General features: G+C 32.3%; 1 protein-coding gene across 4 annotated transcripts in view; it reads right to left on the reverse strand.

The window, feature by feature from the left end:
- LOC146529734 (uncharacterized) overlaps positions 1–25,648 on the reverse strand; it is a 48,528-nt gene that overhangs the window by 20,261 nt on the left and 2,619 nt on the right. For all 4 annotated transcript variants that reach the window (XM_085202368.1, XM_085202370.1, XM_085202369.1 and 1 more), the window contains exons 2-50: positions 25,276–25,412; positions 24,668–24,817; positions 22,265–22,368; positions 21,897–22,032; positions 21,297–21,488; positions 20,037–20,118; positions 19,701–19,869; positions 19,330–19,502; positions 18,822–18,977; positions 18,447–18,532; positions 18,176–18,261; positions 17,763–17,859; positions 16,450–16,527; positions 15,952–16,070; positions 15,501–15,617; positions 15,137–15,259; positions 14,559–14,673; positions 14,242–14,319; positions 14,036–14,157; positions 13,565–13,681; positions 13,190–13,351; positions 12,615–12,828; positions 12,228–12,355; positions 11,961–12,066; positions 11,587–11,664; positions 11,382–11,503; positions 11,066–11,158; positions 10,681–10,839; positions 10,176–10,374; positions 9,695–9,828; positions 9,387–9,489; positions 9,052–9,129; positions 8,700–8,815; positions 8,218–8,310; positions 7,222–7,380; positions 6,384–6,594; positions 6,003–6,217; positions 4,969–5,068; positions 4,499–4,576; positions 4,164–4,279; positions 2,483–2,575; positions 2,020–2,178; positions 1,597–1,807; positions 1,399–1,514; positions 1,170–1,278; positions 905–982; positions 681–796; positions 487–579; positions 154–312 (exon numbers count right to left, since the gene is read on the reverse strand). In XM_085202368.1, coding sequence (XP_085058494.1) covers positions 154–312; positions 487–579; positions 681–796; positions 905–982; positions 1,170–1,278; positions 1,399–1,514; positions 1,597–1,807; positions 2,020–2,178; positions 2,483–2,575; positions 4,164–4,279; positions 4,499–4,576; positions 4,969–5,068; positions 6,003–6,217; positions 6,384–6,594; positions 7,222–7,380; positions 8,218–8,310; positions 8,700–8,815; positions 9,052–9,129; positions 9,387–9,489; positions 9,695–9,828; positions 10,176–10,374; positions 10,681–10,839; positions 11,066–11,158; positions 11,382–11,503; positions 11,587–11,664; positions 11,961–12,066; positions 12,228–12,355; positions 12,615–12,828; positions 13,190–13,351; positions 13,565–13,681; positions 14,036–14,157; positions 14,242–14,319; positions 14,559–14,673; positions 15,137–15,259; positions 15,501–15,617; positions 15,952–16,070; positions 16,450–16,527; positions 17,763–17,859; positions 18,176–18,261; positions 18,447–18,532; positions 18,822–18,977; positions 19,330–19,502; positions 19,701–19,869; positions 20,037–20,118; positions 21,297–21,488; positions 21,897–22,032; positions 22,265–22,368; positions 24,668–24,817; positions 25,276–25,411 — 6,234 coding nt within the window. In that variant the 5' untranslated portion in view covers position 25,412. The remainder of the gene's footprint in view (positions 1–153; positions 313–486; positions 580–680; positions 797–904; positions 983–1,169; positions 1,279–1,398; positions 1,515–1,596; positions 1,808–2,019; positions 2,179–2,482; positions 2,576–4,163; positions 4,280–4,498; positions 4,577–4,968; positions 5,069–6,002; positions 6,218–6,383; positions 6,595–7,221; positions 7,381–8,217; positions 8,311–8,699; positions 8,816–9,051; positions 9,130–9,386; positions 9,490–9,694; positions 9,829–10,175; positions 10,375–10,680; positions 10,840–11,065; positions 11,159–11,381; positions 11,504–11,586; positions 11,665–11,960; positions 12,067–12,227; positions 12,356–12,614; positions 12,829–13,189; positions 13,352–13,564; positions 13,682–14,035; positions 14,158–14,241; positions 14,320–14,558; positions 14,674–15,136; positions 15,260–15,500; positions 15,618–15,951; positions 16,071–16,449; positions 16,528–17,762; positions 17,860–18,175; positions 18,262–18,446; positions 18,533–18,821; positions 18,978–19,329; positions 19,503–19,700; positions 19,870–20,036; positions 20,119–21,296; positions 21,489–21,896; positions 22,033–22,264; positions 22,369–24,667; positions 24,818–25,275; positions 25,413–25,648) is intronic.

Here is a 25,648-nt window from a genome sequence, read left to right on the forward strand (position 1 = left end):
CGCTTACTACTACTACTTTGCTATGAACAATGTAAAAACAGTAAACATTTCAAAAAAACCTAATAGAACTTAATAAGAGTATAATGTGAAAAAGAGTGCAATATTTTTAAAAAAATATAAATCGAACAAAATTACATTTTCGTATTCACTTACATCAGCAGTTTTTAAGACTACTTGAGCTGAGCCAACCACTTTTACTCCCGCTTGGTCCAATTTGTCACCATCTTCTCCACCAACCTTTCCTGTTAAGTTGTATACATTGGACAAAAGCAAAGATGTTTGCTCCACGGCGCATCTCGATAAATCTTGTATCTAAGAATGGAAGAAAAGGTTTAGCATTGTAGCAGCAAGGCATTTTAACAACTTTTTATTAGTGTAGTTATATGTATGTTTTATTAGTGTAGTTATATGTAAGCCAAGACTAAAATAAATTAAAAGAATAATAATTATATTGTGAGTAAGATATTATAGTATTTTTTAGTATACCTGATTTTCTTTCTTCGTATTCCTATGTGGATTAAAAATATAAGTAAGTCGCCCTGCAGAGTTTGTAAATTTGGTTGCAGATTCATTAAGAGCCTGGAAAATTACGATAACGTTTATGAAAAGTTAATAAATAACCGAAAGAAAAAATTTAAAAATATTTTGGGGGATGCGGCATAAAAACGTTGTCCTGTCACCTGAGGGTCTTCTACGTTGTTACAAATTTCGTTAGTGGTATCAACCATCGCCTTTAGATTATCCAATATGGCATTCCAAGATTTCTCTTCTACAGCACCATGCAAGTCCTTAGTAACTAAAAATATTCATGTTATTATTAAGGGAAATTATACACTGAATGGGATATTAAATATACAGTCATCGCTTGTGAAAGGAAAATAAACAAAAGAGTAAATAATTTTACCTTTAGTGATTTGTGGTGTAAGAGTCGATATATTATTAATTGCTTTAGCAGCTGCATCATAATTTGGTCTTTCAGAATCTGTAAATACAAATTGAATTAGGTGTGTATAATAACACAAATAACTTGAGACATTTGAGCCAAAATAATAAATATTATGTTGTAACATTTATATTTACAAAAAAGATAAATATTATTTCTTTTTCATCGTAGTAAATTTTGATACAAATTTATATACTATAAATCGATATACATGTTATGGTAGTACCTGATAGAGCCTGCAGTAGATCAGCAATAGCTGCATTTAATTGAGCCAATTTTTTGGATAGTGACGATTTCGTTGTAGGAACGTTGTTTTTGTCTATTGGTCTTGAGGTCTGTAAAGAAGTTATGATTTTGTGATACATTCTTATTGGCTAAAAGAAATAACTTCAATCAATATTATCCATATTTAAAACATACAATATTTTAATAACTACAAAACGATTCATATTTACCGGTGAAGAATTTAAATTTTTCAGTGCCTCATGTGCATCTTTGATAGCGTTCTTAGCGTTGGAAAGCGTTGAAACAAATTGAAGCCGTTGTCGTTCTTGGTAGTCTGCCTCCAAATCTAAAGGAAAATTAGTGTTTTTAATTTTTGCATATAGTATTGTTTTTAGTAAATACTTTATTTACACGCTTTTTATTCATACCTTTTTCTTTACACGCTTGTTTCAACTTATCTAAAGTAGATTCAACTTGCTTCAAATTATCATCAAGCTGTCTTCCAGTATGACGAAGCTCGGGAGTATCAGTGATAGAACTCCACGTCGTTTGCAAACCTTGAGCTTTGTCTGAAAGGCCGTCAATAGCTGAGAGCATTGCTTGTTGACATTGCAAATTTTGTATAGTTGATGCTGTCACCTGTAACCACAACATTTTTAATATTTCGGCCCATACTGTTACTTAAATATTATAGTATTATAATCTGTATGATCTACTTTATTTTTCTTTTATTGCTAAAAAATGAGAAAAAATATAAAATGTATGTTTAAATCATATTTATATATTGATATAGTTTGAGTTATATTTCTATTTAATATTTTGTTTATTTTGAATTATAAAGAAAGACATACTTCAGCGGTTTTTAGCAGAGCTTGAGCAGAATCAACGACATTGACTCCAGCAGTATCCAACTTCTCTCCGTTTTCCCCTCCAACTCTCTCTGTCAGCCCATATACATTAGATAAAAGAATCGATGTCTCTTCTACAGCGTTCTTAGCCAAATCTATTATCTGATAAAATAAATAATATTATTAAAAACATTCTAGGTTTGTCTATTGGATACCTAAATATACTTTACATTTCACCTTCACCCTGTGAATTCCCAGTGTTCCCCACTTTCCGCTCAATTTTCAAAGAGCACGACGACGCGCTGTCTTGTTATCAGGATGAGGAGATGAAAATATTTCCTTCCATTAATGGAAATCAAACTCAGTGGCCTCAATATCGCTCACATGATCTATCCAAATAATTGAAAGTTTTATGTATCTCAAATGTACAACTCTTTTTGAGTTAATAGAAAGATTTGAAAAATACCTGATTTTCTTTCTTTATATTCTTTCGTGGATTTAAAATGAATGTGAGTTTTCCTGTGGTGTTTGCAAATTCGCTTGCAGAATTTAATAATTCCTGAAATAAACCATTTTGAAAAACATAATTAATAGATTATGTACACACATAATTATGTGTTCCTCAGCCAAGGGTAAACGTATGTTACCTACATTACATCCTATATCTTATAAAACAAAGTCGCTTTTTGTGTCTGTCTGAACTTTCTAACTCTTCTTCTTCTAAACCACCCAACGGATTTGAATGCGGTTTTCACCATTATGTCGAGTATTTCTCAGGGAAGGTTTATATATAGTTTATTATTTGTACATTCTTATGTAAATTAACATAAATACGATAAATGTGTAATAGTCCTACCCGCTGAGACATTTTGGCGCATGCGCTGCTTTAATGGTAAATACTACATGAAAAAAATGTACTGGAGTATTGTTCCTCATAATAAGATCTACAAAAAAGTCCGCGAGAGCATATTTTTATCTTTTAAGAATAACGTGTAGTGATCATATTTCTGTCTAAAAATAGTAATTTCAATATATTTTTTATTGTGAGGGATATTTTTCCATAATGGTATTAATCCTTATCCTTTAAAATATTTTATTAAATTTCTACGTTAAGCGAAGATAAAATTTGCTTTTTAAACTATTTCGAAATTGCGAATAGTTTTAGAGAAAAACGCATTTAATTATTGACACATCACGCCGTTCACACATCAACTGTATCGAGTCAAGTTTCACTTATCCCTTACTCTCAGCATATAAATAAGTAAATTAGTTACGTTGGCCATTTAATGTAGATCAAAACTGTCTTTTCTGTTTTTCATTTTAATAAGTACTTTAGAAGTTGTTACAATATCAAAAAATCCTTGCTGCGAAACGGGTCACCTCGACGTTTTGCTTATACAAGCGAGTCCGCCGCGCCCGCCTATACACATCGGTGGTTCAGTGGTAGAATGCTCGCCTGCCACGCGGGCAGCCCGGGTTTAGTTCCCGGCCGATGCATTCTATTTAATTTTCGTCACAGGCAGCCACGTAGTGCTTGCTTTTCATCAGGGACAGAATACCCTCTTCAGCATTAACCACAAGCTCGAAAAAAAAAACCCGCCTGCCTCTATAGCAACGAAGATTTAGATGCGTTTGCACGTATTGGATAATTCGAGTTGAATGTATTATTTAATGTCATTTAACTACCTAAAAATAGTAATTTAAATATATTTTAATAAGTACTTGAAAAGATTAGTAGCACAGATTTAATATTACGGTACCTACTAAAAAATCCTTGCTGTGTAAAACAATTGGAAAATCCTTATTGAAACTACGAAAATGCGGGTTGCATTAGGGTTTAATTAATTTTCACATTATCTTAAGTGCTTTGCAAACATACATTATATGAATAATCCAGTAGTAAAAGCGGGCGAAGCCGCAATAGGGTCGCTAGTTAAAGATAAGTAGATATTTGTCACTTCAAAATATATACATTTGTTTTTTTACATGGACGATTTCCGAATAATAGATTAGTTGATACGTAAATTAGGGTTGATGTATGTAGCAAAAAAGTTAAAGTAAATTTGGAAAATTAAAAGTTTTCCACAAATAGTTGCCAAATTTTGAAAAATATCATTTATTTCTACTTGAATGAAAAAATCTGATACCTGAGGATTCTCCTTATTAGCACAAATTTCACCAGCGTTGTCAAGAAGTGATTTGAGGTTATCTAAAATGTTATCCCATGTTTTATCCTCCACACTACCTTGAAGTCCTCTTGCATCTATAAAAAATATTTATAATATTATTAAAAAATAATCCTTCGTAATCCCACAATTTTTTGGATTATTAAATTTCTTTTTACAGAGTATACGAGTATGCCCATGGCTACATATCTGGACCATTAAAATTGTTTGGAACTTTACGTTTCTATGAGACAATGTACTTAAATATTTCATTTTATATCAAAAGTACGAGGAGAAATAGTGCACATTTTTCTTACCTTTTACAATAACTGGAATTGTACTATTAATATTTTGTACTGATTCCGCAGCTGTGTCAAAATCTGGTTTCTCACGATCTTGAATAAGAAAAATATATTATTGGAAAAAAAATAAAATACAAAAAAATGGAATCACGAAATATTCAAATCAAACTACATGATTTATGAAGTAAAATATTCTATTTTAATTCTCTTTTGTGCTTTCTCTGATTGATAAAATTGGTGTGTATGCAAAGTGAAGAATAGAGTGATTTATCGCGAAGTTACTTTTTTTTATTTTTATTAAAATTTGAATACTGTGTAAAATGTTTGGGTCGCCAAAATTAGTCAAAAATTCTCAGAGGTGCTAATAACAAAAATAAATTGTTACAATCAATACAAAGAATTTCCACCTAGCTCAATAACTTTATTTCAAAATATTTTCCTTTTCTTAGTGTTTGAATAACACTTTTAAAATGTTATAGTTTTACCTGATAATGCCTGCACTAAATTGGCTACAGCAGCGTTTAATTCTGCCAATCGTTGTAATAGTAAGTTCTTTGTGGCAGGAACGTTGACTTTGTTTTGGGGCTGAAAATTATTGAGACATTAAACAATTTCTTACTTCACAAACGTTTTAATATTTTATATCATATATTATATGAGTTCACCTTATCTTATTTATATATGTATCTCCACAAGCGATTACAAACGCACGCTTGTGGAGATACATGTGGTGTCGAATCCCACTCGATGAAATGAAATATTTTGTATTTCTTCGATCTGGTAATAAGGCAATGCCTCGAAAATTCGGCAGGTAGTTAAAGGAATAGAAGGATCTTGACACTAGGTTCCCTCTGCAAACATTGCTATGTGCGGGATACAGTGAAAACAGAACAAATATATAGAAAAATTTTTGTTTTTTCGTGTTAAAAAAAAATTGTATTTCGTATTTTTAAAATTTTGATATTTGTCAGTTACGCTAAAATAGAGCTAATGGCTCAACATTTTACTAGCAACCTAATACTTTTCTCTACAAATCTGTTCATAGTTTCGATTGATGTTATGATAATATTATGATACCAGTGGGCCCGTGCGGGACTACGCCCGCTTGAAATAGAAATATTAATAAAGAAATTGAAAACTAAAGATTCAGTTAATTGAGTAAAACAGTTGTATAAAATAACTGTTACGGCAATTAGCAAATTTGTCGAACTAAGTACTTTAAATTGACATAACTTTTTTATTTATAAATCGATTGTAATAAAATTAACCCTATCTGTTTTCGGAAGCTTGTCAAAATCCAATAGTGAAACCCGAATCTAAATCGGTTGAGGCGATTGTGAGATTAGCGATTACAAACGCACAGACAAACAGACAGACAAAAATCATTGTTTTGGGTTCTATTACGTTAATAAAGGTTCCCAATAACATTTTTTTAAATATCTTCCAAATACAGACACCGACCCTCTTACGATTTTATTATAAGTATAGATTTGAAGTAGTTGATTATTTTAACAGTTACCTTGTCGTTGGGTGTGTTGTAATTAAAATTTTTCAACTCTTTATGTGCCTGATCTATTGCTGTTGGTAGCAATGATATTTTTTTAAGGAAGAATTCTTTTTTTAATTCTTGTTCCTTTCTCAGCCTCTCTTCTTCTTTCTCTTTCTCTATCTTTTCTTTTTGCCTCTCTTCTTCTTCTTCTCTTTGCCGTTGTAGTTGTTTTTCTTTATCGAGATCTTTCAATAGTTTAAAATAAATAAATATTTAAAAGTAACCTTTTGTTAAATAATTTAAAATTTCATTTACTTTATGAAAATGAGTAAATTTGTGATACAAGTGATATGGAAAAAAGAATGCAATCTGAATATTCATAACAAAATGAGCAATATAAAAAATACATACCATTTGCTTGACATGCTTCCTTTAACTTATTTAAAGTCGACTGAACCTCGGCTAAGTCTATATTAAGAATTGCTCCGGTTTTTCCGTTTTTAGGATCTTGGGTGATAGGAGTCCAATTACTTTGCAAATTCTTCATCCGGTCAGAAAGGCCATCTATAGCTGAAATCAATGCTTCTTGGCAATTTTTGTCTTCCATATTAGGCGCAGTGATCTGAAGAATAAACATGTTTTTATTATTTTTTATCCTCACATAGCAGGGTAGGCAGAGGGGACCTCGAAATCTGTGTTCCTTATTTTTCGTTGAATTCTCGATTTATTGAGTGTTGAATAGCATAATTTAGCTCCTTACTTACAAAGCGAGAGGATATAACAAATAAATAGGCGTGAAGCTGTATCCCGTGCACACCATTATTATTTTAGGGTAGGCAGAGGAAACCTGGTGTTAAGATACTCCGTTCTCCACTTTTCGCCGAATTCTGGAGGCGTTAGGTGCTGAGTGGAGGGACTCAACGCCGTGCTTTAACCTCGACACCAGAGCCAAGAAATGAAAATATAAATTTAAATGACAAGTCGCGTTTACAGTAGCACCCTTGTGCCCCTGCACCATGACTGGCCTCTATAAACATTTGATACTATGATTAATAATATCAATAGATCCTTGATCCTTGAGATGAGCAAAAGCATTGTATCCATTTTAAGAATATATTGTGTGGCAGAACCAAAAATATTTTCGAATGAATATTTATCTCACAAGTAACGCAATTAAACTCCAAATTAGTGTAATAATTTCTAAGATAAATTTAAATTGAGTTCATGAAGTAATAAAGATTAAGCACACCTCTGCAGTTTTTAAAAGTATCTGAGCATAATCTACTACTTTTACACCAGCTGTGTCTAATTTTTGTCCTTCTTCTCCGCCAACATCTTCTGTCAGTTGGTATACATTGGATAGCAAGCCTGATGTTTGTTCTACAGCTCTCTTTGACAAATTCAAAATCTGCAATAAAATAAGTATCGTTAAGATAAAAAAAATATATATAGGACAAATAAGATTCTTACTTCTCTAAACGGCGATCCATGTTATCTATATATATAAAAGGACTTGTCCTCACTGACTGAGGTAAGACGCACGCACAGCCGTAACCGCTGATGGTAGAAACGTAAAATTTGGAGAGATGTTTACTTTCATAATCTGGACATCCACTAAGAAGGGATTTTGAAAAATTTTAACCTTAAAGGGGTGAAATAGGGGATGAAAGTTTGTATGGAAAAAAAATTAAATCGGCACCGATTTTTAGAAAATTTGAAATTTAGATTTTTAAAAGTATTTAATTGAACACGTGTTTCATCGTTTTCTAGAATTCACTCCCTAAGGGTGCAAATAAGGGGTTGAAAGTTTGTATGGAAAAATCTTTAAACCGCCACCGATTTTAATAAACTTTTAAATTTAGACTCTTAAAAATATTTCATTGAACACATGTTTCGTGGTTTATTAGAATTCACCCCTAAATAAGCAAGCGAAGCTGCGCGCGTCCGCTAGTTATATTATATTAGTAAAAAATAAATATATTAGTATATTCATATATTATTTTTGTATTTCACTCTTCAGTTATATGTTCTGTCATAATAGGAACTAGGGTAGAAAAATTCAGTTTTGTCAATTTCCACCTGAATTCGAGAATTGTGTGGTGAGTCCTAGAACTCAACAACGTGTTTTGTCTTTGTCCAGAGCAGGAAAGTAGAAATAATTCATTCTCAAAATTTTACTTAAAAATATTAGGCACCCTTGGGAGTATTTAAAAATGTATATATTCTCTTTTAATTTATTATTTACCTCATTCTCCTTGTCTGCTTTCTTTCGTGGGTTAAATATATACGTTAGATGACCTGCAGATTTGGCAACCTTTATCGAAGAATCAGTTAGTTCCTGAATAAAATATAAAAAAAACCGGTTAAGTACGAGCCGGAGTCGTTCTCTGGGGTTTTTATATCAATTTTAAGGTTGTGTTATTGTAGGCCAATGGGAAGTACAACTCAAAAGTTGACAAACTTAAGTTTTCGGGCTTAGCCATTCATTTTGTTTGAAATGAACTATGAATATGTAAGTTTGTAATTGATAGATGGACAAACGGCAACAAAGTGGTTCTAGGACGGAGAGGTTCCGTTTAATTTTTTTAATAGGTTAATATTCTTCTACTTATGAAATTGCGCATATTATTTTGTAATCATGAGATCTTGTCGAAAATCATAAGTTTTTTACAAATAACGTTAAGGTATATTGGGCATATTTTTTATTTAACCCTGTTTATTACTTACCTGAGGGTTCTCGGCGTTGTCACACATACCACTCGTTGCATCAACTATAGACTTCAAATGTTTCATAATATCCTCCCATGAATTACCATCAACAGAACCCTGAAGAGTTTTGGCATCTAGAAAGTACAATAATAATCAATTAGCTTTACACTTTATGTAGAATATATAAGGTTATCTCTGCCTGCATAGTGAACTGTACCATGGTAAGGATATAAAAATAATTCAAACCTACAAGCTTATCTCAATAACAAATTCATGTCATACTTTAATTGAAATTTTCAAACAAATTATAAATAATATATCGATGTATAAACCGGAACAAATACAAAAAAGGTTAATTTTTTAATTTTACCTCTTATAATATCCGGAGTCAAATTGGAAATGGTATTCAAAGCTGCAGCAGCTGCTTCCAAATCAGGCCTTTCGTTATCTGTACAAAGATTATCCATGTTATTTATTATTATTTCTATAAGGTTTTATAGTAACAGATTTCTGTTTTTAGTAATATTTTTGGTATGTGATGAATGATAATGGGCTTAAGATCCGAATAAAAATGGCTTTAAATGAGAATGGGAGAAAATTAAACTTTCATTAATGAATACCACTGAGATCTTTATGAAAAATAAGAAAAATAATAAATATAAGGAAAAACAATTTAAAATTATACAAAGACAGATTGAATTATACCTGAAGTTGCTTGTAGAAGATTAGCTATGGCAGCATTCAATCGGGCCAATTTCTCTGATAATGAATTTCGCGTCGCCGGTACATTAACATTGTTCATTTTTGTCTAAAATAAAAATACATATTTTTAATTTTTAATTTGTACATGCAATACTTATATTATGTGTGTACCTAAATGTTACTTTTTAAAATTTTTTAAATCCTTTTTGATTTATTAAGATTACGATTATGATATTATTCATAGTTCGGTATTAAATATACTCTATTCAAGCCAACTAATATTAAATTGTTTTAATTTTTTTTGGTATTACCATCTGTAATGGTAGATTTTTAGCATCTTGTAGTTCTTTATCTGCCTGCGCCATATTATTTTTAGCTTTTGATAACGTAGCGATGAATTTCAATCGTTGTCTTTCTTGTTCTTCATTGTTTTCACTTTCGCTACCTGTAAAATGTACATATAAACATATATACCTCTAAATATAGAATTAATAACTTGCTTTTACATTTTTTTTGGGTTTCAGATCGAATTCAAGTAAATTATCAGATTTAAGTGTTCTTCGTTACCAAACAGAAAATGTTGTGTTGGATAATGTGAGTGCAAGTGATAGAAAATAGTGGACTGATATCAAAAGGGGATATACAAAGATGAATTTAATTTATCACATCACTTTTTTTTGTTTTTTATACATTTTTATTTATAAATTTTAAAGAGAGAGAGCCTAAGTTAGGTTTATCAAGCATTAAAAAAAGTTTAATAAAGTGTCAAAGAAAACAGTTAATATTAAGTACCATTGTCTTTCTGTACTACATTTTGAAGTCTGTCAATAATAGATTGGATATCTGATATGTCTCGAATAATTCCATCTCTTGAATGTGGAGATAAGAATTTCAAAGAATCTTTTAATTTACGAGCGTCATTAGATAAACGATTTATTCCACTTAGTAAAACCGCTTGGCATCTAGATTCTTCAATACTTGGTGAGGTGACCTGCAAACAAATTATTAAAAACGTTTGAAAGCTAACATAAAAAAGAAAAATAACATTTCTACACCTTTTTGTCTTCACGCATCTTTAATTTTATACGGATTGAAAAGAAAGAGCCTTATATCAAAACCTTCGTATTCCTCTCGTTTATGAGGCGTCAATGTTTACCAGAATAAATAAAATAATTGAAATATCAACATTAGTTATGTTTAATAAAGTGGGGATCTATCCTATAAAAATTTATATAGGTAGTACTATAATAAAATTAAAATATTATTTTCCCCAAAGAACCATGTGCTAAATTATTACCTCAGCAGTCTTCAATACATTTTCCGCTGCATTTACTATATCTTTTCCGGCAGTTCGTAGAAGCTCGCGTTCTGATGGATCAATGTTTTGCACAAGTGGTTCCAATTTTGATAGCAATTGTGAACATTTTTCAAGTGCTGATTTTGAGAGGCCTAAAATCTGAATAAAAAGTAAAACTTTCTGTTTACTACGGATATTCGCATTCTTTATTTTATTTATTAATACATTTAGCAGGTAAATACACTTTATTATATTTAGATAAGGGCATTTTTTTGTTACAATAACAATGTACATATTTAATTTTTGTGTAGAAGGCAATTTCGATTGTGTTTAACTATCTGTGGTTGTATATTTTTTTATCAGTTACATATTTATATGTACATACCTCGTCTGCCTTCTTCGATTTGCCACGAGGACTGATTACAAAAGTTAATTTGCCAGATGTTTTCGCCATTTTCGATGCAGCTTTGCTTAGCTCCTAAAAATATGAATATCAAGTTTGACACTATATTCCCCTCCCTACCAGGGCAGAGAAGATGTCAAACCTACAAGAAAAAAATTAAAACGAGAAAGCTTTTTATTAAAGCTGCTTTAAATATTAAAGCTTTGGTTTTTGAGCTTCCTTACTGAGGATTCAAAAATATTTGAAAAAAGAAATATATTAAAAAAACGCATGAAACGACGATTTTTTTTAAAAGTACCTCAATGTCACCGCTTTCAGTATTTGCGGAAATATCTTGAATTGCATCAAGTATTTCTTTAAGACTTTCCTTTATGTTACTCCATGAATCGTCATCAACATTTCCTTGTACTTGTTTCGCATCTAAAAATAGTAATATATCAAAGTTATTGTTTCGCATAGTTTGTAGGAAACTATAATTATTTTACCAATATGATATACGCTACCGTGGACGAGATTTGGTGCCAATTTACATATCGTGTCAATAGCACCGCCAGCCATATCAGCGTCGACATTCTCAGGATCTACAATTTGTATTAAATCATAACAAATATTAAGCACAAAAAAGTAATTATTTAACGGCCATAAATTTTTATTGTAATTGAAATGCAAGTATTTTCCGAACTTGATAATCGTAAGTGTTAATTATACTAGGATACGTGTTGTGTTCTTTTTTACATTTATTATATTCGTATTCATAACAATAGTAATTGATTAATTCAATTAATTATTAAATTTAAAAAAAAACGTTAACAAAAACATTATATTAACAAAAATATTATACAAATGATAGGAAGTATGAACAGTATAAAAACATTACCTGCAGTTGCCTGTAGTAAAGACGCAATAGCAGCATTCAATTGACCCAACTTTTGTGATAGTAAGCGCTGCGCTTCTGGATTTTTAAGTTTATCTGTTTTCGAATCCTAAAGAAACAATCAATCAATCAAAACAATGAATCAGATCAATTATTTACTTCATTATTTATGAATAAATAATGAACAGTTAATATAAAATTATTTTATTATCTTGTTTGTTATCTATTAAGTAAGACAGCGTTTGATTCTAAGGCGCATGCCACACTTACCGGTGAGTTAATTAATTCATGTAACTGATCGTGTGCAAGTTTCAAAGAATCCTTCGCTTCTGTCGAGCCGATCATAAATCGAAGACGTTGTTGTTGTGCCTCGTCGTCTTCCTTGATTTGATTATCACCTAAAGCAATGAGTTATTATAATATACATGTGTGTATGATGTACATATTTACATGTAGAGAAAGGATTCATTTATGAATATCATCCTATTTTTAATTAGCTTTTATTCATCTATTTATTGAAGTTTACTTCTGAGCTTCTTAAATTACATATAACATTCACAAAAGCTCCAGAGTAGGCAAAGGAAACTTAACCCCTATTAAAATAGTTTTTGTGATACCTCTGCGTCGAAAAGAAAATAACTTCGTCGTTGTACTTACCATTCATATTAGCATAAGTACTCTTCAGTTTATCCAAAACTTTTGCCAAATCAAAAGATTTGTCAGCTATTTGCTTAGCGAATCCGTGTCGACCAGGCTTCTCTACCAGTGGTTTACAAGTCAAAGCTAAATTCTGGATGGATGATGATAGGTTTTCTGCTGCTGCTGTTAACGCACTTTGGCAATGTGGTTCTTGTATAGATGGTGCTGTGAGCTATTAAAAATATAAAATGTCTCATGATGGCATTGAAATGGCATGATCAAGTTCTAACGTAATTTATAATTTAAATACGTACACTCATAATATATCCTATGTATAAAAATGTATACATTGTTATTATTTAATATTTATAATTATTTAAAATATTTGCGCCAGTTTATCTACTGAATAAATTTACTTAAATTAATAACTCAATTACATCTCTATTTTTCTGGTTTAAATGATTATGAAATTCTAAACAAATATGTGTAACATGGGTTGTAATTGGTACGGAATTATATTATATTAATAATTTATTTCTAGTGTCATGCTCGTTAGTAAATAGTACTGGTGTATGCAAAGATAAAATACATACTTTAGCACAAGTTACGAATCCTTGTAAGGAATCAGCGCACTTGTCTCTAGCTTTACCCATGTCGATTGTGTCGGGACTGTGATGATCGTAGTTCGCCAGCTCATTTGATTGTGCCAACAAAGATGAAACTAGTTTTTCAACTTCATCAGCCATTTTCATAATCTAAAATAAAGTAAAAATTAATAGTTTTAAAATATATCAAAACAATTAATGGGTGAATAAAAAACTAACACGTTATTAAGATAATTACTAACATTATTTAGATTATTGAAACGACAATTTTTCTCGCCTCGAATTCTTTGAAATTAAACGATTTTTCGAATAAAATTTTAATTAGAAAAAAGCTTTTCATACGAAAAACCATATTATACATACATCATTCTCTTTATCTTGCGTGTTAATGTTGTCTTTATCACCACGACGAGGACGATTAAACGTGAAAATCAGCTTTTTAGACGCCTCCGCATAATCATTTCCCACATCTCGCATTTTCTATTAAATCGAAATCTAAATTAATCACGATTAATTATTATAAAGTATTATATTTATACATTAGCCCGGTTACCGCCGGGAACGGGGCGGGCTGTAAAGTCTACGCTGATCACATAAGTGTAAGCTGCACACTTGTATTTTTACCATTACATTGTTAGGCGGAAAGGATCAAGCAAGCAGAAAGAGTTGCTTGCTCAGTTCTAGCGAATCCCATAGCAAGGTAGGCAGAGGAAACCTGAGAACCTATTGGCAAGAGACGGCGCTCAAGTTTAGATAAATCCGTTCTCCTCTTTTCTCCGCATTATGAAAGCATTATAGCGTGTGGACAAAATTTATTTATAATGACATACTTACACTTATATCGTCAGATCCAGTCAGCATACACATTGATCTAGTACCGTTTAGTATTTGGATAATTTGACTACGAAGTTTTCTATTTGCATCTTCATTTCCAAGGGTTGTTAATGGTTTAGCATCTGAAACGCAAGAACGATTTGAATCTGATTTGAATCTTTTATTAAAGACAATTTAAATTTATTTTATTTTGTATTCACTAATACCTTTAATGAAATCTGGCATTATTTCGTTAATCGTTTTCATTGAATTTACAGCCATTTCATAGTCAATGTTCCTGGGATCTGAAAATATTTAAATAAAGAAATATATTTATATAAAATAAAGTCAATTTTAAAAGTTAATGTTATACTTTTTTGTGTATGGTAGTTAGATTTTAGCTTACAATGAGCGGATAATAAAGAACAGCTTAAAGAAATATCATCTAAAATAAGTCAGTAATTCATTCACAACATCCAAACTTAATAGAAAATAAATCACTGTAGGATTTATTTTATTACTTAGTAATATTATCGTAGTTTACCAGCATGAGCATTCATGAGTAAGGCAATTGCTGCGTTCAATTTCCCCATACGAGCTGCTGTCTTTCTTTCCAGGTCTTGTATTTCTTCAATGCTGAGTTGTGGACCTTTGTACTCCTGAAAAAGAAATATTATGAGTCGAAAAGAATTTCAATATTGTCTATTATGCTGTGAGTTATAAAAGAGCAAGAGTTTTCGTTCTGTTGCGCGGTATTTGACTTCCTCAAATAGACAGATACCCGGTACTTTCCTTCAAAACTTCTCGACATAGACGTTTGACATTACTAAATACTTTAACATTAGGCACTTTTTATTGCTTGTCGTTTAATTTAAAGAGACAATTCTGTATACAGTCCGCAATTCTTAATTGCACTATGATGGCAACATAATGCATTATACATATATATTGATACATTATATCAATATTACACATTTTATAAAATCATGGTGTTAAGTTCCGCAACTACAAGACGCCGTACCTCTAAATAAAAGGACAAAAAGTCTTTACAAAGATGAAAGATTCTCTCCATCTTTGCCTGGCAAGTACGGAAGATAAAGTGAAATTATAAACGTATACAACCTCTTCAATTTCAGCTTGAGCGTGTTCCACAGCTTGACACGCGCTGTCAGTCGCAGTGAGGAAGGAGGCTCGTCTGAGAGATGCTTCCGTCTTTTCATCCAAAATGAAACTTTTCCGGGATCTCTTTAGGAGTATATAAACTAACTTTAGACAATGCTCTTTAAGTAACATTTATGTAATTATTCACCTGTGAACGCGACAGGCTGTGAATTCGACTCCCACTCGATGAAAATATTAAATATTTAATTTCCTCGCTTTGGTCACGAGACAAAGGACGGGGTTAAGTTCCGCCACTCAATGGTGTCTTAAATAGGACAGAGTATAAAAAATAATAAAAAATATATTAAACAATTTAAATACTTACTGAAAGAATCTTGCTACATCTCTTTATTTTGGGATCGAGAGCGAAGCACATCTGCGCGGATAGTTCTGCGATCTTTCTGGCAGCATCTTGAGCCGTCATCAAATTGTCCGGGTCGTGCTAAGTAAACAATATACATATTATATGAAATCTATACCTTTACTAAATTTACGCAGCGGGACGTAGCTTGAGAAACATATGGCAAGATGTGTGGTTTCAAATTGTGCTACGTACAAATTTATATACGTTTTCTAACCTACTCGTAAGTATTAATATGTACAGCTATCAAGTGTGGAATACAATTTATAAACGTAAAAAATAGGTGTACACATTAGGTTCTCAGGCTCCCTGCTTTGTGCAGGATGCAGCTGGAAGCTAAAAAAAATGTATAACATGAAAATAAATAAGGAATAAGCATGATATAAGTCCATATGATGATTAAAACTAATTTTACCAAATCACTCTTCTTTGTGGTATCAGCTAAAGTGTTCATATAAGCACAGAGGTCGTCCAGCTCATCGAGAAGTTTCTTTGATTCATCTTTATTTAGACCTGCAGCTGCTTCATTTGTACCTGCATGTACAAAATATTAAATAATAGTTATATCTAAGTTATGGTCTTGTTTATTAGATACTACACCGACGAACTTGAAAATAATCTTATTTTTAAATATGAAATGATTTGCTAGCAATAAACATAGTTGTTGTGACATGTGTATAATATACTCGTATATATATGTATTTTAAAAACTGTGAAATTTTTTAAAAATATTTTATAGTTTTTTAAAAACATACATATTAGAAAACAATATTTTTTGAAAACTTATAAAAATATTAATATATTTTGGAGCGGTCTTGACCCACTTGAACCCACGTCTGTTGAAAACTTTATACTGTTTTCTTAAATTAATTTTCTATGCTTAGTGTGGAATAGAATTTCAAAAAATTTTTACCTTTCATAATGCTGGGAAGAGCATCTTCAAATTCAGTCACAATGTGTCTAATTTGTAAAAGATTTTCATTAGTAGGATCTAGAAATAAAATAACTTGTTTTAGAATACAATAAAATTAGCTTTTCCCGCATACCAGTGCAGGAAGAGGGAACGTAATATATATGTGTAGGAGATTTCTCGCAAATGACTCTGTGGGCTCCATTGTGGGTTAATGCAAGCAGAAATAACGAAGCAGATTCGTGATACTCGCCGTTACTTTCTCCAAAACATTAGAAGACTCAATCCAATTATTGGCCAAATTACTTCACTGGTCTAATAATAGTCAAAGGACAATCTCTTAAAGTTACGTCAGCCAATCGTAATTCTACAATAATTAACAGGAAGTGTCTTTTCGATCGTTTCCTCTGAAGCTGACGGCTCTGACTACACACTATTGGTCAAATCGTCTAATTGGTTATACAAACATAGCCAGTTATATTATAAACGTGTAGGGAACATTACTTATTCAAAATTAATATTAATATTTTTACTAAAATCATCCGCACGCAGCGCATTGGAACAATTCAAACCTGTTCCGAGTTTTTTTGCTATGCGTGTCGTAGGCTGCTAGCTAGCATCGCCACGTTTAAAGAGTCGGCTAGAATCGCTTGCGACAATCACTTGTGTATCTATTGCTCTCTTAGCTTGCATTCAATTTTCAACCTTAACTTTTTGCTATTACGTGCTAGTTCAGCTTGTATTTTCTATTGGTATTTATTTAAATTTCTTTATTTCCTTCTGTGATCATTTTCTCTTCACGTATCTGTGAGTTAAATAAATTTGGACAATTTCTCCACAAAATTTGGATTTTTAATTTTACTCATTTAGTGTAAAATAAATATTAGATAATATTAAATAGTGGTATCACATCTCAACCGCTATAAACGGTTGCCACACAACTTTGTCTAGAGAGATGAAAAAAAGTAATATTATAATTTGCCCGTGTCGGAATCGAACCCCCGAAATACGATAGATATTTACAGTCAGACGTTGTCAAATTTCGTCACGATGTTGTATAGAACGTTATACGGTAAATCTTCTAAAATTGTAATCTTTTTGTTGCAGTTCACTAAAGTAGTGATGCCATCTACATAAATCTCAGCACCTATAAACAGTCGTCGTGGATCGCCGCTCGACAAATTCACCGCACTGAATGAATTTCTGAACACTCGTCTTGTTACCGGAGCGAGGCAATTAATTGATTTGGACCTAAAACTGTTGTTTACAGGTGACCCATTAATTTTTACATACTTTATATTTTTCATTCATCTTACCTGATAATAAAACAACAGCTTTAACCCCTTCAGAATTGAGATGGTTTAATTTTTTGCACAATTCACTCGATGGACCACCAGTTCTAAATTCGCCTCGCTGAAAGTTAATGACTATAAGACTGTATATAAGATTTGATCTTTAGGTAAAAAAGGTAGTTAGGTAAAAAACTAAAAAACACACTTTTCTACACCAAATGATATAGAATGTGTACTATTGGTTCAGGTCCTGGCTTCATCATCAGACCGGCTCGATGATACCATATTGTTGTCAATACAACTGAAAAATTAAGTGACAATTCACTTAAGCTATGTATTAGAGACAATCGAGTTCGAATCGATTATGAGAATATGAATATGAGAATTGAGTTTCTTAGATTTCATTACAGAGTTTCATATCATATGTAACTTTGTACCATGCCATGATGGGTTGTGTCCGTACTCCTGGTCGTTATTATTTCTTGGACAGTAACTATTTTGGTGCCATACTGAGATTGCTGGGCTGAAATCAAGAGTAAGGATTCTTTACATTTTTAAAGTGTCATTTCAGTTTCCTAATTCAATTCAATTAAAATAATCGTATACGAGTACTGTACAGTACTCGTATGTTCAGTATTTCTACAAGAAAAGGTCTCTTGTTACATAATAAAGAAACAAATAAAGTTTTTGAGTATTTTCATAAGTTACCTTGACCAGCGGAAATAATTTGACTTGGTCCTGTAAGAGAATGTTCTATTATTTTCGAAGGCATCACCGTCTGCATCATAGTGCCACTGAAAAAAAAATCATTTATTCTGTTACTTATAAAAAGGAGTTATTCAGTAGAGAATGTCTTTAACTTGATTTAATATAACAGAACTGTAAGGATTAAAAACCACATGATGTAATCCAAATATTTTATTCGCTCTGGTGTCGAGTCAAAGCGCGGCATTGTATTGCGCACTCCACTCGCAATGCTTCCAGGATTCGGCGGAAAGTGGGGAACGGAGTGTCTTAACACTAGATTCCCTCTGCCTACACTGATGTGTGCGAGATACAAGCGTTATCAAAAAGTTCACTCACCGTGAAGATTCTACCATATCTTCAACGATCGCTTCTCCCTCCGTGTAAGGGACGTTGTAAGGCTTGGCGAGACGCTTGCGAATTATGTCAATATAACCCTGTAATATGTCTCTAATGCGGAAAGCATCGTTTGTCTTCACTGCATATTCCTTTTCACTGTAATAGAAAAGTCCCTTTAAAAATATATGAAAAAATATGATTAATTATTTTTAGCTTCACGCTGTATCCCGCATAAGGTAACTTAGTATTATGGCACTTTTTAACCCGCTCATTGCCTCATTTTAGAGTTGGGAAAGATGTACTTAGATGTGAAATCATTTTTTATTTTACTTATATTTTTTTAGTTAAAATTTAAAAACCTGCCTGCCTATTTGATATTGATTAAACACTATAACTATGGAAAATATCTTGTCAGTTTTTTCGTAAAATAATCTATCTACAGAGATGCTAGTTTGATTATACGAACATAATTATTATATTCTAGATAGTACTCGTCTAAGCATCGTACCTGTAGTCACCAAAATTCAGAGTGAACGATTCACTTCCAGCTCGATATGACTTAACTTGCGTCAAAAGCCATACTTGTAAGATCTCTTTAGTCTCTTCGTCGAGGCGTAAAATTGATTCAGAGTTTATTCCTAATAGTCTTGGTACTAGCTTCTTCTTGCCTTTATGTTTCTCCTAAAATAATAAAAAAACAATCAAACAACAAGTCAAATAAACAGAGATACATCCGTTCCCCACTTTTCTTCGACTTCTGGAGGCATTGCGTGTTGCGTGCGCAACTTACTTTATCTAGTTACCAGAGCGAGCAAATGAAATGTTTCATTTTTGCGTGTGGATCGCCAAGTAACAATTAAAGTGAAAAACAAAGTTTACCTTAACCAAAAAGAAAGTGACACCGTACGTGGGTAGCTCTCTTGCGGTCTTAGTGTATATGTGCTTAGCCTCGATCTGACTCAGCCCGGCATATCTGCGATGCTCCTTGATTACCTTCTTCTCGATGCCCCACGAACTTGCGTACTGTTCGGGGAGGAACTCTTTTAAGCTGGAACAAATAATTATTGATTTAATGTTTTTTTGAAAATATGGTACCAGATTGTAACAGCGCTATGTAATTGTGGACTATATGGGACGCGGAGAGTATTTTTTTAACCATTTTACTTTTAAAATAGCTTCATAACATTTTTATTTTTTTGAGTATAATATCCTTACTTCTCTATGAAGCCAGGTTTGTGCTTTTCTTCTAGAAAATCACCATACTGTATTTGGCACTGTATCCCCGCAAATTCGGCCGCTGAAAAAGAAATTTTAACGTTTAAAATATAGCTTTTTTTAATCATTAAAATTTTCGTTGCTCCTCCAAAATATAGTGAATCAATAGAATGATAATTAGTTTCCTCCCTGATTTTTAATTACTTGTTGTTTTTATGCATTTTATACATTGGTAGACCTTGTCCTATAGTTTATGTCTCCGGGATATCATACTTCAGTAACTTAGATGGATAAAAGAACACCGATAGATAAATAAGTAAATTCTTTATTGCCATGAATGATTATAGAATATAGATTATCGAGGATCTATATGGAGGAGAGATAGAAAACCTTGTCAAGTATCAAATAAGGAAAGGGTCTTATGCACCCTATCATTACTCCAACTAATTGAAGATTACAACACATGTTTACATGTTTACCACATACATCAAATAGGTCATATTAAATTTTATCATAAATTAATACATACTTAATTCATAACGCACAATAATAAAGTACAAGGAAAATTATCGCATGACGTAAATATACTGAAAATAGTAACGATGTTTATATTTCCGTACAAATTGTTAAACGTTAAAGTAAATTATAGAACAAATTTGATTTGATTTGAAACAAATTTTGAATAGTTAGTATAAGTTTTTTAAAAGAATCCATAGATTTGAATTAAACACTTATTTCGACAAGACGAAGTTTGTAATTGTTGATGATGTCTTTGTGACAGTCATAAAAATCAATCAATGTTCATAAAAATATATATGAAACTACTACATTCTACTATAGTATATTTTAGGAGAAACGACAAATACCTACTATACACAGCTAAAGATTAGATAATTTCAAAATATAATAGATTTTGAGAATAAAAGTAGCTTTATTGTTTATTAGCTGTATTAATGGCTAGTGGGTGAATGATAACAGGACACACGTATCGACCACTGCGTACTCGGGGTACGCGAGGTACAATATTAGAAATTTCTAATACTATTTAATATAAACTATTATTATTTATACAGGAAATATCGTAATTTGTTAAATACTGTATTATTAGGATCCAGATATTTTTGCATTATTTTTGCATTGCATTTATGATCGATAAAGACTTCGATAAAGAAATCAAACATAATATATGGGACAAAAGACAATTATTATCATATAAAATAGGGAAAAAGGTTAATTTTACTTTATTTAACAATAACATACCTTTATCCTCAGTAACAACTTGCTTTCCATTAAGGATAGCGTCTCTTGTCTGAACGTATAGCAGGTTCAACTGTACGGGGTCCCTAGAGTCAACGTTGCGGTCCGAATAGTAGAGGCGACGTTTGAAAAGTAAGGTTTCTTTTGCGTCGACACCACACTCTCGTAGAGTCTTATGCTGATCCAACCATTCCACTGAAATTGTAATGCTATTTATGAAGTATTTTTTATTGATTAGCTTGCTTTTTATCATGAGGTCATTATGGCGCATTGGGATAGAAGCTGCCTGAGAATTGAGGGACGGACTTTTATAATTTTCCTCGTGTGGTAACGAGATGAAACATTTATCTTTTCCACGTAACCCGCAATGGGCGGTGCGTGGGGAACGAGGTTTTTAACATAAGGTTCCCTCTACTTACTACTAAAATTACTTGTTCTAAAAGCTCTTGACAAATCTTGATTCTACTGTCTATTCCTGTGTACGTCTTTTAAATATTAAAGTCTATATGTGGTATCACCAAAGGTTACCTATACAGGCACGTTATAGTTTCCATATGAACCTTATGATTAAGAAATAATAATAATATCAAACATATGGGCTACCATTATCATCGGTCTTCAGTTTCTTGCTCAGCTGTTCCAGCTTAGCATCCTTCTCTTTGGTTTTCGCCTTCTTCCTCAACGTCAAAGTGCCTGTGTTCGATTTTGTCTCCTCCGGTGTTTCCAAATCTTCACGGCACTTCAAAAATAATATTAAGTTTTAAGCTTAAACATTTAAAATTTGTATAAGATATTTGCTATTATAATGTACGTATATTTATTTATAATAGGCGCTGAGTCCCGCCACTCAACACGCAATGATTCCAGTATAATCAGGTTCGGTCTGCTTACCCTGGGTGCGGAATACAGCGTGTTATTTCAAATACCAACAAATATCTAAACAGAGAGCGATGATAAAAAAATATACTCACGAGACCGTATTCTTCGTGATTAGTTACACCGATTTTGCCACAGATGTAGACTAGGAGTTCTTGAAGAATTTTAGATTCGTCCACTTGAAGAGTTTTAACAGTTCCTGTAAGAAAAATATAGATTTTATTTCATTCAAACTATAATATACTCATGGGAAACCTGGAAACGTTGAGTGGCGGAACTCAACGCCGCACTTTTGTTCGGACATCAGAGTGAAAAAATGGGTCCCCTATAAATTAAAAAAAAAGTGAAATTACGTCATTGTTAGATTTATTTTTCTACGAGTAATTGAATAATCTTACTAACATTTAGCCTATAGATTTACGTGTATACGATATATTTAGCCTACGTATACGTTATCACATATACTCAATTAGCAGCGATGTTGCCTTATTTTTTATCCTGAATGGAAGGACGTCTTGCTATCTCAATATGCGAAAATAATTTATTGTTCCTCTAGTGGGAATGAAACTTTACAACCTTACCTTTACATTGAAAGGTCGTTCCACTGCGTCACTATAGTATTTATGACAGTATTTTTTATTAATATTCTTTATTGAGAAGAACTCAATGATGCTTTGTATTGTAATTAAATGTAAAAATGGAGGAAATTATGTATAATTCATATACAAATATTGCAACGTGCATTGAACTACTGATTTGTGAGTAAGGTGTTGTTTTTGAGTCGGCGCCAACCAAGAAAAAATAACATTAATGAATAACTACTAATTTAAACTAAAGAAAAAAAAAATACACAAATATTCTGTACTTTGAAGGAAAATATTATTTTCAAAGATTGTCTTTGTTTACGTTTGTAAATATATGTCGAGTGAGGTAATGTAACGGCATGCTCCGTCTAATCATACTTCGACATAATATTATGTATATTTAAAAATAAACATCGATGAGCCACAATGGCTTAATAGGAACGATGACGGTGACTGTTGCTTCGAATCTTATTCGGAGAAATCTTCGATCAATAGAAATGCTTATTATTAGAATCATTTTACTTTTCTTAGTCCTTCGGAAAATGCGATATTGGATCCTATAATTCTTTGTGTCTTTTAAATAGGCTGAGATCACACTGTGAGTTTGTGTTGACACGTAAGCGCGACGGTTGTGGGTCCGATTTCCACTCGGTGGAATTAATTATTTTGTTTTACTCGCTCTAATGACACGGCAAAGCGTAACGTTATGTTACCCCAATTAACATGCGGTTGCAATTGGGACGTTTTTGGGGAACAGGGTTTCTTAGCACTGGATTCCCTCCGCCTATCCTGCTAAAACAAAAACGAAGTGAAGCAAAAACAAACATGACTGAGTCACTCTATACTATTTTGATTAGACATTTATTTACGTAAGAATAAGATTACAGTTATGCTTCACCAGTGCGTGCTCTATCCTTTACTATTATATACACACTATACAGTCTACAGCCAATGTTATTGAAACTTACCTCGTAGAGTATAAGGTAAAGCAATAGTCATCGTAATATATCTAAGTAGTCAATATATGTTTGCATATTGATATATGCGGCTGTGGGTTCGATTTTCACCTGGGATAATAAATTATTTTAAGTTTTTCGCTCTGGTAAGAAATCAAAACATGGCGGTGAGTTCCGTCACTCAATATAAATAATGTTTTTAAATTTGGGCGGTGTGTAGGGAACGACTCCGTCTTAAGACCATATCTACTCTGGTATATATTTTTATTTATCAATTTCATGTTGTATCCCACATATAGCAGAGTTCCCCACTTTCCGCAAATAGTTTCGAAGCACGCAATGCCTACGGTAGTGTGTGAGCGTGGAAGAACATAACGCGCATTTGCAAATCATACTCGTAATTTATTCTCCCCAGTGGGAATCAAACCTATAACCGTCGCGTTACAGTCACATGCTTAGTGAGTCACTCCATATTTTATATAAATAGATTACAATTCTATTTCCATACATATAAGGTTACTAATCTTCCGCAGTACGTGCTCTATGCATTACTCTCCACACTGTATGACCAATGCTATTGAACTTTATCTTGTTTAGGATATAATGTGTAACAAGGTCAACATATATTTGCATATTGGTGTCATATCAACATAATAATTATTATGAGAAAAATATTATTAGTCATTCTTATTCTTTGAAAATTTATGTTCTCACTATGAGGTGTTTTTGACTATGTACACCCCGCTTAATTGAAAGTGTAACATTAGTTGGATTCGGATCGCGCCTCCCGTTCAAATCTTTATACGTATTTTTTTTTATTTTTTTATTCTAAGTACTATAATACCATCGAAAGAACGGAACAAAGTGTCTAAACAACTAACCCTAACTTTATTGTTACATAAAACTGATATTTTATGTGGAATGCTATAAAAATAATAGTTGTAGTCCTGCTGCTTACCGTCCAGCATCCGCAGTCTGATATTCCTTATCTTATTCAGGTAATGTACGGAGTCTCCGTCGCGTAACATGTAGTACTCTAGTGTTTTGTCACTATTTAACCAAACCCCTGAGTTGTCGTCATCGGCGGATGTGAGAAAGAAGCCATAATCTAAAAAAAAGAAATAACTTATAAAGGCTCTATAGAATTATGTTTAAGACGCGTAACGCAGCACTTTGTTAAAAAAAGTATAAATTACATTCTATTAAATTCAAATATATTGAACTCTCCGTTACTGAATGACGGTCAGGCAAAGCACAGTCAAAAGTTTCTATCTGTGTGGAAGTTTAATAAAACATATGATTTCCCAAAATTTCTATACTAATGAGAAAAAACATTTTTTTTATGGTCCACATTAGTGATGTAACGATTGTCAACTTTTGAACATTCGGTTTTTGTACAAATTTGACAGGAAATGATAAAATGAAGACTGATAATGTCATTACGAGATTTTTTGTTGTATTTAAAAATATAAGTCAAATGAATTTTGATTTTATGAAATTACATCACTAAGTAGTTCATTGAAAGGCCAAGTATTATAATAAAGCTTATAATTTAAATATATTTACTTTTATCAGGGTCCAGTGTGAGGATCTTTTCTCTGACAATGTAATGGGCGTCCCAGACCTTGGTGGTGGTATCGAACATTATAGTCCTGGTGACGGCACCCTCGTCCAGGATGATCCTTAGAGATAGCGGCGCCATCCTGAATAAAAATATCTGATCTGACTGTAAACGCGGCGGCTTGGGAGTCAGTTTATACCCGGGGAATTAAATATTTTCAGTATCGAGATATGTCGATAACAGAAGTGTCTTAATGGGAACAGAGTGTCTGAACACTAGGTTCCCAAGTTGCCTCTGTCTACTCTGTTATGTGTGGGCTACAGCGTGAAGCTAAAAAAAGTAGAATACGTATTTAATTCTAACACAGTTTCAAATAGA

This window comes from Heliconius melpomene, chromosome 18, assembly GCF_056956725.1.
Source record: "Heliconius melpomene rosina isolate 202511_hmr_F chromosome 18, ASM5695672v1, whole genome shotgun sequence".
In the NCBI taxonomy this organism is placed as follows: Eukaryota; Metazoa; Arthropoda; class Insecta; order Lepidoptera; family Nymphalidae; genus Heliconius; species Heliconius melpomene.